The sequence below is a fragment of the Nyctibius grandis genome, chromosome 4 (genome assembly GCF_013368605.1).
Source record: "Nyctibius grandis isolate bNycGra1 chromosome 4, bNycGra1.pri, whole genome shotgun sequence".
Taxonomy (NCBI): domain Eukaryota; kingdom Metazoa; phylum Chordata; class Aves; order Nyctibiiformes; family Nyctibiidae; genus Nyctibius; species Nyctibius grandis.
In genome coordinates, this window is record NC_090661.1 from 31,558,619 (window position 1) to 31,570,796 (window position 12,178).

General features: G+C 37.1%; 1 protein-coding gene across 13 annotated transcripts in view; it reads right to left on the reverse strand.

Annotated features, from left to right (window-relative positions):
- The window catches only part of PSEN1 (presenilin 1), a 28,793-nt gene that overhangs the window by 7,806 nt on the left and 8,809 nt on the right, over positions 1-12,178 (reverse strand). For all 13 annotated transcript variants that reach the window (XM_068399191.1, XM_068399203.1, XM_068399189.1 and 10 more), the window contains 5 exons: positions 11,408-11,664; positions 9,948-10,089; positions 6,138-6,205; positions 4,203-4,423; positions 1,241-1,339 (listed from right to left, as the gene is read on the reverse strand). In XM_068399191.1, the coding sequence (XP_068255292.1) occupies positions 1,241-1,339; positions 4,203-4,423; positions 6,138-6,205; positions 9,948-10,089; positions 11,408-11,664 (787 nt within the window). The remainder of the gene's footprint in view (positions 1-1,240; positions 1,340-4,202; positions 4,424-6,137; positions 6,206-9,947; positions 10,090-11,407; positions 11,665-12,178) is intronic.

The following is a 12,178-nucleotide window of genomic DNA, read 5'->3' on the forward strand; positions in this document are numbered from 1 at the left end:
CTCAGATGTATGCAATTCTGAGATAGTGCTGGCATCAATCCATTCTCTCTTTTTTTTTTTTTTGATACAACTGTCTTTTGCAACAGGCAATTTTACTCTCATTAAAGCACAGTAATATCTGGAACACAGCCAGTACCAGCTACCACACGCATTTACAGAATTTGGTGAATAAAAGTTTTATTCTTACTAGATGTGGAAAAAAATTGCAACAGCTGTTGCCAGATAAATTACTTCTATATATGAGGCCCACTCTGAAAATCTGAATCAACAATTTCTTTACTTTTTCCATTAATCAGTTCTTTTATCTGCAAGTAAAAAGGCCTATTAAGACTGGTACTGAGGTAACTTCAATTCAGAGGCAGTATCTGCATCAAAGTTAATTGCCCTCTGCCCCCACCATCATAAAGAATTCTCCAATCTGGAGGTAATGAAATGTTGTCACACTTAAATGGTGTATTTTAACTCAATTTTGTGGCTTCTCAGCGTTAACCTCTCCTCCCACAAAACAGAAACAGGCAACTATGAGTACTATCAGTAAAACACAGCAAGTGTGACAAATAAAGAAACCTCTCCCCTTTCTCCACTGTAAACTTGTCCCTGAAGCAGCCAGGCAGTCTACAACACACTTCCTGCTTTACAGGCATAATGATTTATGATTAACCTGTTTCACTGATCCTCCACATCATTACAACTAGCAACATGGAATTTCAGAAACAGTGGAACGATGTACTAATTGATACACAAGGTAAGAGCTATTTGCGTTCAGTAGGTTATTCTTAACAACTGCATGGAGAAACAGCATAACAGAAAAAGACAAGCCCTGGAAAGAACAGTTCTGTAAACAAATCTCTTCCTGGCAATTTCTCCCTTTCCTTCCAGTAACACACAGGTTATTTAAGCACTGAAAGCTGATAAATATTTTCTAAAAACAAGTGCTCCCTTTGAATACGCTTGATTCACAGCCTGATGACATACTACTTTGGCCAAAACAAGGAGTATATCCATTTTTCCTATTCGTATTTTGTAACAAAACATGCTGGTTTTTATCTTGAAAGATCTTAGCCAGATGATGTTCCACATTTTTGAGTCAACAGTGAAAGGAAAACTGAGGCCCAAGTAAACAGACTCAGAATTCCAGGTGACAAGCATCACGTTAAAACAGAGAAAAATGAGAATAATCCCTTCAGCTGAGTGGGTGATTGTAAGTATTTAATGTAAGTATTTAATTAAATATACTTACAGGAGTAAATAAGTGCTGGGAAGAGAGTTTCATTTCTCTCTTGAGCTGTTTCAACTAGCATACGAAGAGGACCTTTGGGACACAGGACAGCAACCAAATCTGGAAGGAAGAGCAAACAGATCTTACATCACTGCAGACATACTTTTAAGGTGTTTTTTCTACAACACTTGCAGAGACTGGTAATAAGACAAAATGCTACCCTGATAACAGACTTCTGAGAAGGCCATTGGCCACAAGTCAGTATCCTACAGGAATATTTTTTAATATTCTCAGTTGTACAACCTATTTTACATATGACTGTAATTTTTATACAAATTTTAAAAAAAAAGTGATGTTCCTCACTTAAGACATTATGCAACCGCAAATGTATCTGTGTCTGTATGTTGATTTGCAAGTTCAAAGCAAATAATTAATGAAAGCCACTATTCTACTAACACCTTGGAAATACCCAAGCTTGCTTTCTATTATCAAAGCTTTTCTTAACTCAAGTGTAATGCTAAAACAAATTTTAAGACAGTAGGTAAGTGAGGTTACATAACTTCCATGAAGTAGGCATGACTGCCAATTTATTCTCTCTTAAAGAGGAAAAAAAGGTGAATGTGCATGTGAAGAGGAAAAAAACCATTAAGCATTTTGGAAAAATGCTGTGTTTGCATAGATTTGAGAGGTGTTCAAAGCATATTTAGCATAATAAAAAAACAGCAGCTTTTTGCTGCTTCCCTCAATTCTTGTTCATGGGACAGTATATGAAACTGGGTGAACAAGTAAAAATTAACTGAAAAGCAATCATTTACAAAATAGGATGACTGTACAAGTTATCATACAGATCAAAGCACAGCATTAAAAAAACCTGATCTATCAGATGCTTCATTTGCTTTCTCACCTGAATGTTGATGGTTCGTTAATGAAATCTGCAACTCAAAAAACCACCTCAGCTACTTTTCCCTTGTCTTGCATATTTGGACAGAAAGCTGTAACATTTACATATTAACCTTGCTACTATCTTTCACAGATGTTCACTCAATGTAAGTCTTTAAATTAATTTGAAACAAAATCTGACACCGAAAGGAGTAGCTGACTTGTCAGAAGCTGTATGTTGCACACAGCAGTCCTTCACCCTAACTGCCCTAGCACCATTGCTGGTCCCGCTCAAGTAAAGAATTCTTGGCGTGGGGTCACAGGCTTTGAAACTTACCTCCCCTTTACTCAAAACAACCAGGTTATGGTCTTGGAATATGATCTGAAGAGTAATTTTGTTTTGTAATCACTGAATGAAGCTGAATGCTTGGAATACTCAGATTTGTTCCAATCACACAAAGGGTGGAAGTGGGGAGGGGGGATGGGAAGGTTTTCTTAAGATCCACGAGCATACATACAAGGGACATTTTCCCTCCCTCTGAAGGAAGAGGACACCTAAGGAGTACACTGACCTGACAGAGCTAATCACGTCTTATTAACCCCTGCACTTCTACAACTGAACAGATTCTCAGTCTTTGTCATTATCAGTGACTTTCAGAGTACACATTCATCACACTTACATGCTTCCAAAAAAAATAAAGTTATGAGCATATCTTCATGGATACTCTTAGCTGTAATGTTTAAATTATGTCTAAATAATTGGATTTTAGTCTTGTCTGGGAACTAAATCAGTATCTGGGATATACAGTGATCTTCTTACCAAAAGTGTCCAGTGCCCTCTAAAGCTTTATGAAAAAACTGCATCTAGGTATCTCGTCATCATTCTGAAAAAGCGTATGCAATAATTCAAATAAATTTTCTATTTAAAAAAATCAAAGAAACGGATCTCACAATTATATCCTTCTAAATGTAAAATTACTTTGAGCAATGAAAATTGCCTTTAGTCCTTCCTTGCTTCCTTCTCATTATATTATTAGGCATGGATCAGGGTGTTGTTTCTGTGTCCACAAATTTGAGCAATTTGTAGGTTGGGCAGATCTATATCTGTGTGGGACTGTACCCAAACAACAAGCTTCTAAATTCTGAACATACAACAGTTTCCGAAGATTCTCGGGGAAAATGAGAAACCAAAGGCTCTCCACCTTCATAGAAGAGATCAAAATGGCAACACAGGTCTCTCATCTTCTCCTCTCTTGAATTACTTCAATTCTCTTCCCCAAAGAATCAAGAAAGTCCAGAAAACATGAAGGAAGATGGCATCACACAGTCACACAAAGCCCTTAACTGCAGGGGACTGATCTCAGTTTAGATCATGATCTTCCAAAGCAGGCTGAGGAAGGTGATTATCCCCCTCTGCTCCACTCTTGTGAGACTCCACCTGGAGTACTGTGTTCAGCTCTGAGGACCCCCAACATAGGAAGGACATGGACCTGTTAGAGTGAGTCCAGAGGAGGGCCGCAAAGATGGAGCTGGAGCACCTCTCCTATGAAGACAGGCTGAGAGAGCTGGGGTTGTTCAGCCTGGAGAAGAGAAGGCTCCAGGAAGACCTTATAGCAGCCTTCCAGTACCTGAAGGGGGCCTACATGAAAGTGGGAGAGGGACTTTTTACAAAGGCATGTAGTGACAGGACGAGGGGTAACGGTTTTAAACTGAAAGAGGGTAGATTTAGATATTAGGAAGAAATTCTTCACTCTGAGTGTGGTGAGACACTGGAACAGACTGCCCAGAGAACTTGTGGATGCCCCATCCCTGGAAGTGTTCAAGGTCAGGTTGGATGGGGCTTTGAGCAACCTGGTCTAGTGGAAGGTGTCCCTACCCATGGCAGGGGGGTTGGAACTAGGTGACCTTTAAGGTCCCTTCCAACCCAAACCAGTTTATGATTATTTCTGAAGTCTGTAATCACCTTACCCACTACTTTGGATGACACCCTTCCCCGCCTTTTTCTTTTTTTAAGGTCTAGTCAGACAAACAGAAAATGAGAAGTCAGGGAATAGAATAAATTCCCACCATAATATCTGTTACTATGCCTTGCCCCAGACCTTACCGTACACTGAAATGACAGCCAGGATAAGCCATGCAGTCCATTCAGGAAGATACTTAATGAACACCAAGGCCATGAGAGCGCTTATCATAATGAGATATGCCTGCTGGAGCCGAAGCGGACCTTTCCAATGAATACAAATCATTCCCACAACACCAAAGTTCCAGATCATCAGTGCCACTGTAATGTAGTCCATGGCAACGTTGTAAGTCTTAAAAACCTCACTAAAAAAAAAAAAATGGAAAAGAATATGGACTGCATTTGCTTAAAACAATGGAAACAAGTTACACATGCAAGCATTATTATTTAGTTTTCATATTCAAGGTAGTGGCACAAATGTAAAATTCTATCTCCAATTAGTACTTCACTATTCTTCACAAAGGGGATAATTTTACCAGTGTTTGCTTCGCTCTTGCACCTTTCTGAAACTTTTCATTAATGTTCTATTTCCTTCTCAATCAAAGCAGAAATTGACAGGAAAGGACATTACTGCGTTCTGATTATGATCATGATTTTTAAAAATCAGAAGAATAAGAACTTGTGAGGTTATAATGGATCTTTAAAGGCATGCAAACAGATCTATTTCTACTTACCTGCGGCCTGTGGAATGGAAATACTTTGCTAACTTCAAAGGAAGATATACATGGCTATTCTATTTTATTCTTTGCCACAAACACTAAAGTAAAAAGCTTTCTTTTTGGATGAACCATGCCACTCTGTTGCACCAAATACTATGATCTAATTAAGACTCTCAATAACTAACACACCAAAATAGACAAGTACGTTGTCACCAAGTCACAGGTGATTTCCACTAACCCAGGGAAGAAACGTTTGTGACGGCTGTTTGCAGATTCTGCTGCTACCAACTCATCAAGCCACTAAGAACCTTACAATTTTCGTGACACTTTCCTCAGCAAATTTGTCTTCTCTAGCTGTTAGCTGGCCTTTGAGATGTACTGTGTTAACAGGATGGTCCTTACTGCCATCACGTATAATTGGTCTACAAATCTCCTCCTCACTCACTGGACCTCCGCAAAAGGAGCCAGCAGGGCTGTGAGGCAGCAGGGACAGGTGAAGGAAAGCAGAGTGTCAGGAAAGCCTTCAGTCCCTCTACTCACACATGCTTATGGAAGAGTGCCAGCTCCAAACCAAACCCAAAGGAAGTGAGCCTGGCACCCAGCCTGCACTGCACTTGTGCAGCACACATTGCCTTTTATTTCAGAAATAGTTATTAAGGTTAGAGAAAGTACTGACCAAAAAAAGACATCACAGATCACTTCTGGCAAAAATCAGTGACTGAAAGAACATAATTTTCTTCCCCTAGAGACCAAATTAAATAAGCTTCTTCAAACAGAACTGTATCTGTCATCAAATGGTACAAAAATATACACACTATAATAATTTCATGGCATATCTCTAGTTACAAACCCTGGTCAGGTTGCTTGTTTTAGAGAATACCGAGTATTATGTACGACTTTTCTTGATGTCTGGATAAAGGCATGCTTCCGAATATGAAAGGAAAAACACTCAATATATTTTGGTGAGAGAGCATTCTTTTCAGTCACTCCCATGCAAATAGCCTTTGCATATATAGCCCACCACCAAAGCCATGATGTAAACAACTGCCTTTGAGTCATATGGCTATGAAATATTAAGTTATGAGAAGATATACTAACAGAATAAGCTACCCTGTGGAAGACAGCTTATTCTGATGATGCATGTATGATGGACAGCTCCTGTACAATATCAGACGCACTATAAACCCATAAATATCTCTCTCTTTTATGTGTTATCTATGAACTTATATATAATGAAAAATTTTATTGCACTAGGTTACTCACTATCTTTCTTGTTTAAGATTCAAGGGCTAGTTCTAAAGTAAATACATACACAAAGTGATACATGAAAAATAGCATATTAATGCTTTAGTTCACTTACCCCAGGTAGATGAATGAGAAAAAGAAAAGCAGCAAAAGAGAAGAAATGATAAGCCAGCCATGGATCACCTGAAAAAAAAAATCAATACAGATTTTTTTTTAGATTTTGTATTTTAAAGTTAAAACCTACTTAGTAATGCTTTTAATGTTATTTTCCCTTTTGATCAAAGCAAGAAAATGATATTCAGATCTCTTGCTTTGGTTGTTGCTAAATTCGTATTAGTCTATACACATTATTGTATTTTAATTTACACTTATGAATTTTAAGTGCTTTGTGGTCTTTCAATAGAGGTTCTATACAATGAAAACTACAGTTTGTATATTTTTAGGCCATTTTGATAACAGTGGCATTGTAACATAGCAGAATTATTCAGCATTAACACAGATGGAAAACATGATTCATTTTTCCATACGTAAAAAGCTTGCTCTGATTCCAAATCATTTTCAGAATACAGTTATAGAATTAAATGCTGTAACATAGAAAAACCTTCAGTGCCTATCTGTTGGAATTCAGAATTAGCATGTCATTGATGAATGACTATATAAGGATTTCTATATTCTCTATCAATCATCTATAAACATAATCCCTAATTTTGATATGACAGCATATATACATGCCCAACAATTTAACAAAAAACAGTTCAGGGTTGTACTCAGCGAGGACACACAAGGATTTAAACTTCGAAATGACAGGCGCTCAGACTTTACACTCACAAAAGTGCATATCACTTTTATATCACTGTGCAAAATTAAAAATTAAGATTGAAGAGCCCTGTAACTTTGGTAATCTCTGAATTGAGAATGAAACATATATTTGTCAAATTCCCAGCACAGAATCTTATACATAAAACTAGATCCAACATTGCACCTAGATAACCACTCAGTAGCAACAATCTAGAAATTCAAGGTACATAAGAAATCCTGCTTTGAATAGACATGCTCAGTGGGAAATTAACTGGTTAAATTAGCTACATATGTACACCAGATTAAGTACTCAGAAACTGTTTAGAAACTGTGTTATCTATTTCTCTTCTTCTGAAAGATGTGTAGTAGAATGCCTCTTATGTTACAGTTTTTAAAATATTTTGCAAAAGTTAATTTAAAAGTCAAGCCCATTATGCACAGACTAAAAGAATCACGTTTATGTGAGGCAACCAGGACTTCACAGCAAATTAAGAATCTAGTTATTACAGTTAGTAATTTAGTACATTTAGTCTAATACTAAATTTTTCATAAGCATTTTTAAAATTCTCAGCGATTTTTGAAACATTCATTCTCCTCTTTCACACTGTCTCTCTTTCAAAACAGGTTCAAATTTAATCTTCAACCTAATAAAACCTGTCATTTAACTTGCTAATCTAACAGATTGGCTTTCCATATTTGCTATTGTATTCTCAGAAAGACTTAAGAATTTCCCATGTGTAATAAGCAACCGTGCTTGTAAAGATGCTGCAGGAAAACTGTCAAAGTATCTGTCTCAGTCTGTCACTACTTTGTCATGTAAGTGGAGGGGGCGGGGGGGCGACACATAATAAAGCTGAAGACTGATAGGTACCTGAAACAGAATCCAACTTTCAAACAACTCGCAAAGCTACCTGTATATCTAAGTAGTGACCTAACAAAGTGATTTTGTTTCTTTGTAAAACTATTTGAAACCATTTTAAGAAAATGGCAAAGAAAGCTGTGTCATGTCTTTTAATAATAACATGACTTCTATCTGTAGTTCTTCTATTTGTAATATAAGCTCTTAAACTTTCTTATCAGTGAAGAAAATAATTTGAATACTGTTTCATTCTAGTAAAGAGTAAAATGCTAACAATGTCAAACACCAAGGCCATAGTCCAGCAAATGTTTGCACACACTTTGCATAACTACTGTCAACAGGACTAAAGGAGGTAGTTTCAAGAGTTGACTTAAGTTGGCATTTTACACACAGATGTTTGTTTTATTCTCAGTATGTATCTCATTCGCTATAGCATTTTCCAGATCACTGGCCTCTTTTCATACAAGTGATTTTTCCAAAGTATTTCTTGTAAGTTTTGGCCAGCGTTTTCCTAGCAGCATACCATGACAGGTTTTTTGTTGCCTTCTAGTTAAAGAATGTTCATTCTTCATTTGACAACAGCTTCAACACTAATTGATTGCTGGTAGAGAGTCAGCTTTGCCTGTTACAACTTGAATAAAAACTACGGATTGCAGAATGCAGAGAATTAAAATGAGCTACAGCAGCCAGATTTTGGTTAGGCAGACTAAAACAATGAAGAATGCAGAGAATAATAAAATAAAAAGAAAAGCTAGTCAAATAGGATCACCTTTGAAGACGCTGTTTCTGGTTTGATTTAGGAGCTAGAAGCAGGACCACGCTTAACTTATCACAGACAGGTGAAACATAGGAAACTAACAGTAGTAAAGCTGAAATAGTATTTCCTTTCTTCAAAGGAGTTTTCAGATAAAAATCTTGTGAGGATAAGCAAATTATCACTACCAGTTGGAGGCCTAACATTCTTTCATTATAGGTTCCATTCCCCATAATCTAGACTACATTCTACATAATAAAACTACATGTAAAATAGAATTCAATGGACAGGTAACTACATTTTACAGCATTTTGGTATAGCAGCACAGAAATACTGTTAGCAATTCTAAAAATAAAAAGTTAATTATTTCTTTTAATTAGCATAAAATATAACTACAGGAGATTTATATTGTTTTATCATTCTAATTTTTTAGTACAATAACTATTTTTGTAAGGAGAACATGCAGTGCTTTGTAAGGTCAAGAGGGAAGCCAGAAATGTGAAAGCTTAGTAAAAACTAGTTGATGCCTTTAGCACCTGAGGAGAACTGACTGGCTGCCAAGGAACCTAGCTGAAGTACATCAGTTATTTGACTTCATTAGAATGAACAGAATTGACAGTTTAAAAAGAAAACTTTGTCAGTTCAGACTGTGATAAAAGAGAAGGTCCATACTTCAAAACACACTATTCCAAGCTGTATGCAGATTCAGGCAGAGATAACTTCCCCATTTGCTCCACAGATACTTTGTAAAGGGGTTTCATCCACAGCCATAAAGACCAAAACCATTTTCCTCTCTTGAAAACAAAATAAAGTGGAGCAAAGCTTTGTGCCAGTGCATGGATCCCACAGCCTGTTTTACAACTATGAAAAATATTCAAGGTTCTGGCTGCACACTGGGAAGTTTTATTATGCCAAGCCTTGTCAAATGGGTGCTTAAGACCAAATGACAACCATAAATTTTCACAAACAACTCCTTCCAGGCAGGTGACATTGCAATTACTTATGCTAAGCCTGGACTTGCCTAGATTATATCATTATATGATTGAAGTTCTTCACAAAAGAGCCTTAAGAGTCTCTGTGTTTGCTATGAGGATATTGCCTGGCGTGTATAGCCATGCACACATCACAGTGTTGGAAGACTTCCATACTGGGGGCAGGGTGGGGAGAAGGGAACCCTTGAAAAGCCCCTGAAGTCCTGAATAGCTTTCAAATTGTAGGACCAGGTCTGTACTTTGTAGTTCTTGACCACAGGAAGATTTCAGTACATGGTACATGCCACAAAAATAGGAAGCAATGCCACTGACAAAACAGGCAGCAGAGTTAGCATGGGGCCTTTGCCCTCCTGTTGTGTCAAAGGAACAGAAGGCACAAAATTGAAACAGTGAATTGAGTCACCAATTCTGCTACTTTTGCTCACTCACCCTTGATAATCCTTCAATTTGTTCCGTTCTCAATAATCTGTACTAATAAATAAAACTAGCACAATTACTCAAATCAATTATATTTATACTCACCTTGTAGCACCTGTATTTGTAAAGCACAACCAGGAGTATGGTCATGACAATGATAACGCTGATCATGATAGCGGCGTTGAGAATTGAATTCAGGGCTCTCTGTCCTACTGTTTCTGTCTCTTCTGTGAAAGGAGTGTAGATGCTACAACAACAAAAAGTCAACTGAAATGCCACTGAATGCACAGATGTTTCCGATATGTGAGGCCAACATCAAATGGAATCGCAGTAATCCTTCAATTCAGAGCTGTAAAAGCAACAGCTATTTTCTACTTCGGCAAAATTTGAAAGGCGGCATAGTATCACATTGGGCAAACTTTAATTAAAAAAAATTTTTTTTCCTTAGAAGATTTGCCTTTCCTACATTCTTAGATTACTACTATTTTCTACTTTGTAAAACAAACATAAAACAGAACTCCACGTTGTTTGATACAATCACTCACACGCTATGAATCACTAGACTATTCTTGCAGCTAGACCTTTATACATACACCATCTAGTGGATTTACAATGAAAGGTTCCCCAGTGATTTCAACAAAACAATGTATGGGCTCAACTCTCTTTTTCTTAAAGTAATTCAACAACCTGGGAAAAAAACCACTTCGTTATGGGAAGGGGGAGGAGGTGGGGAGAAAACACCATAAATAAAATCTCAAGAAAAATAATTATTTGATCAACAACTTTGACAGTGAGAAAGAACTCCGTGTTTTATTGAAACATTTTATGACATGCTTATATCATACAAACATTTCAAAGCCAAACACACTTTTAATAATTTTGTCTAAACGTTTTCACAGTGGGACATTTAGACTGATTTGCTGCAGGTTCTGACAGGCTCAGTGTTCTTCCTTTGTCTCCTTTCTCTCAAATCAGCTTTCACTGAAATTGTCTTTTTTTTTTGGCAACATTAATATTTTGCCAAAAAAAAAAAATTCTATACAGGAAACCTGCCAGGAAAGTTTCTGTAACTGCAACAGAAGTGAACCTCATAAAGCTATCTTCCTCTTGCATTTGAATTTCTTTCTCAAACAGCATAGGCAAACCAGAACTTGGCATATATATTACTTCATTTAAATAAGTAGTTTTTTTCCTTTTCCAAAATCTTTGTATTCTAGCAGAGTACAACTGAAATGGCTTCGGCTCAGGATTGAGTTTATTTTATAAATACCACAGGGCACGACAAAGTACTAAAATGAGGACTAAGATATGAATCAAGCAGTAACAACCAAGATATTATCCCAACTGGTCACCAAACAGACAACAAATGTCGATAGTGCCACAAATAGAGAGTCTGATTTCTAGAAGGAACAAAACAAAACTATCTTTGGGCTGGTGAAGGGGAAAAGGGAGGCAAGAAGGAGTTCACTGCTTGAATTAAGACTCCTGAAGATATGGAGATTAAATAAAATAGATTATCTAAGTGAGTCCATTGAAAATACAGGGGGAAAAAAATTGATACATACAGCTGTCCATCCTTGCGTGTATAAAAGCTGACAGACTTGATGGTTGCAACAACGACCACCATGCAAAGTGTGACAGGTACAAACAACATAATCACATGTTTTGCCCCATATTTCAGTGTCAGCTCTTCATCTTCTTCTTCGTCTTGTTCCACCACTTGCTGAGCATTGTTTTGTGTCTGACCATTGGTCTCAGACTCGGGATTGTCATTTCTTCTGCGCTCACTGTTATCATGGCGACGTCTTTCACTGTTGTCATTCTGCAATACATAAAAAACTGTTTCCTCAGCAACTATCCACAATTATATTCTTGTACACTGAGCTAAAGATGATCTTGAGGGGGAAAGGTGTAAGGTAATATTTACTGTCGAGAACACCTGCTGCAGCAAGGACTTAAACAGTAGTAATTAATTGCATCACATAGTTATCCAAAGAATGGGAGCACAGGGTTATGTTAGAAGCATTTAAAAACAGCAGCAGCTGAAAGTAGGGCTGGTTGTATCTAACAGCCTATGTTGCCTTTCCTTTAAACAGAATTTTAAAAACTGAATAAAGACAGACAGCTTTTACCCTTGGTCCAAAATACAGTTGATACAAGGGTGCATGACAGTAGATTACTCACAGCTTGACAAGAATTAACTATATCTGTTCCTAGAAATAATGCCAAACAGACATCTATGAAAACCTAACTCCATGAAAGTCCCAAGAAAATGTCTACTTTCCTTACCATTTTACTCCCACTACAGTACACTAACTAGAATATATATTAAAATA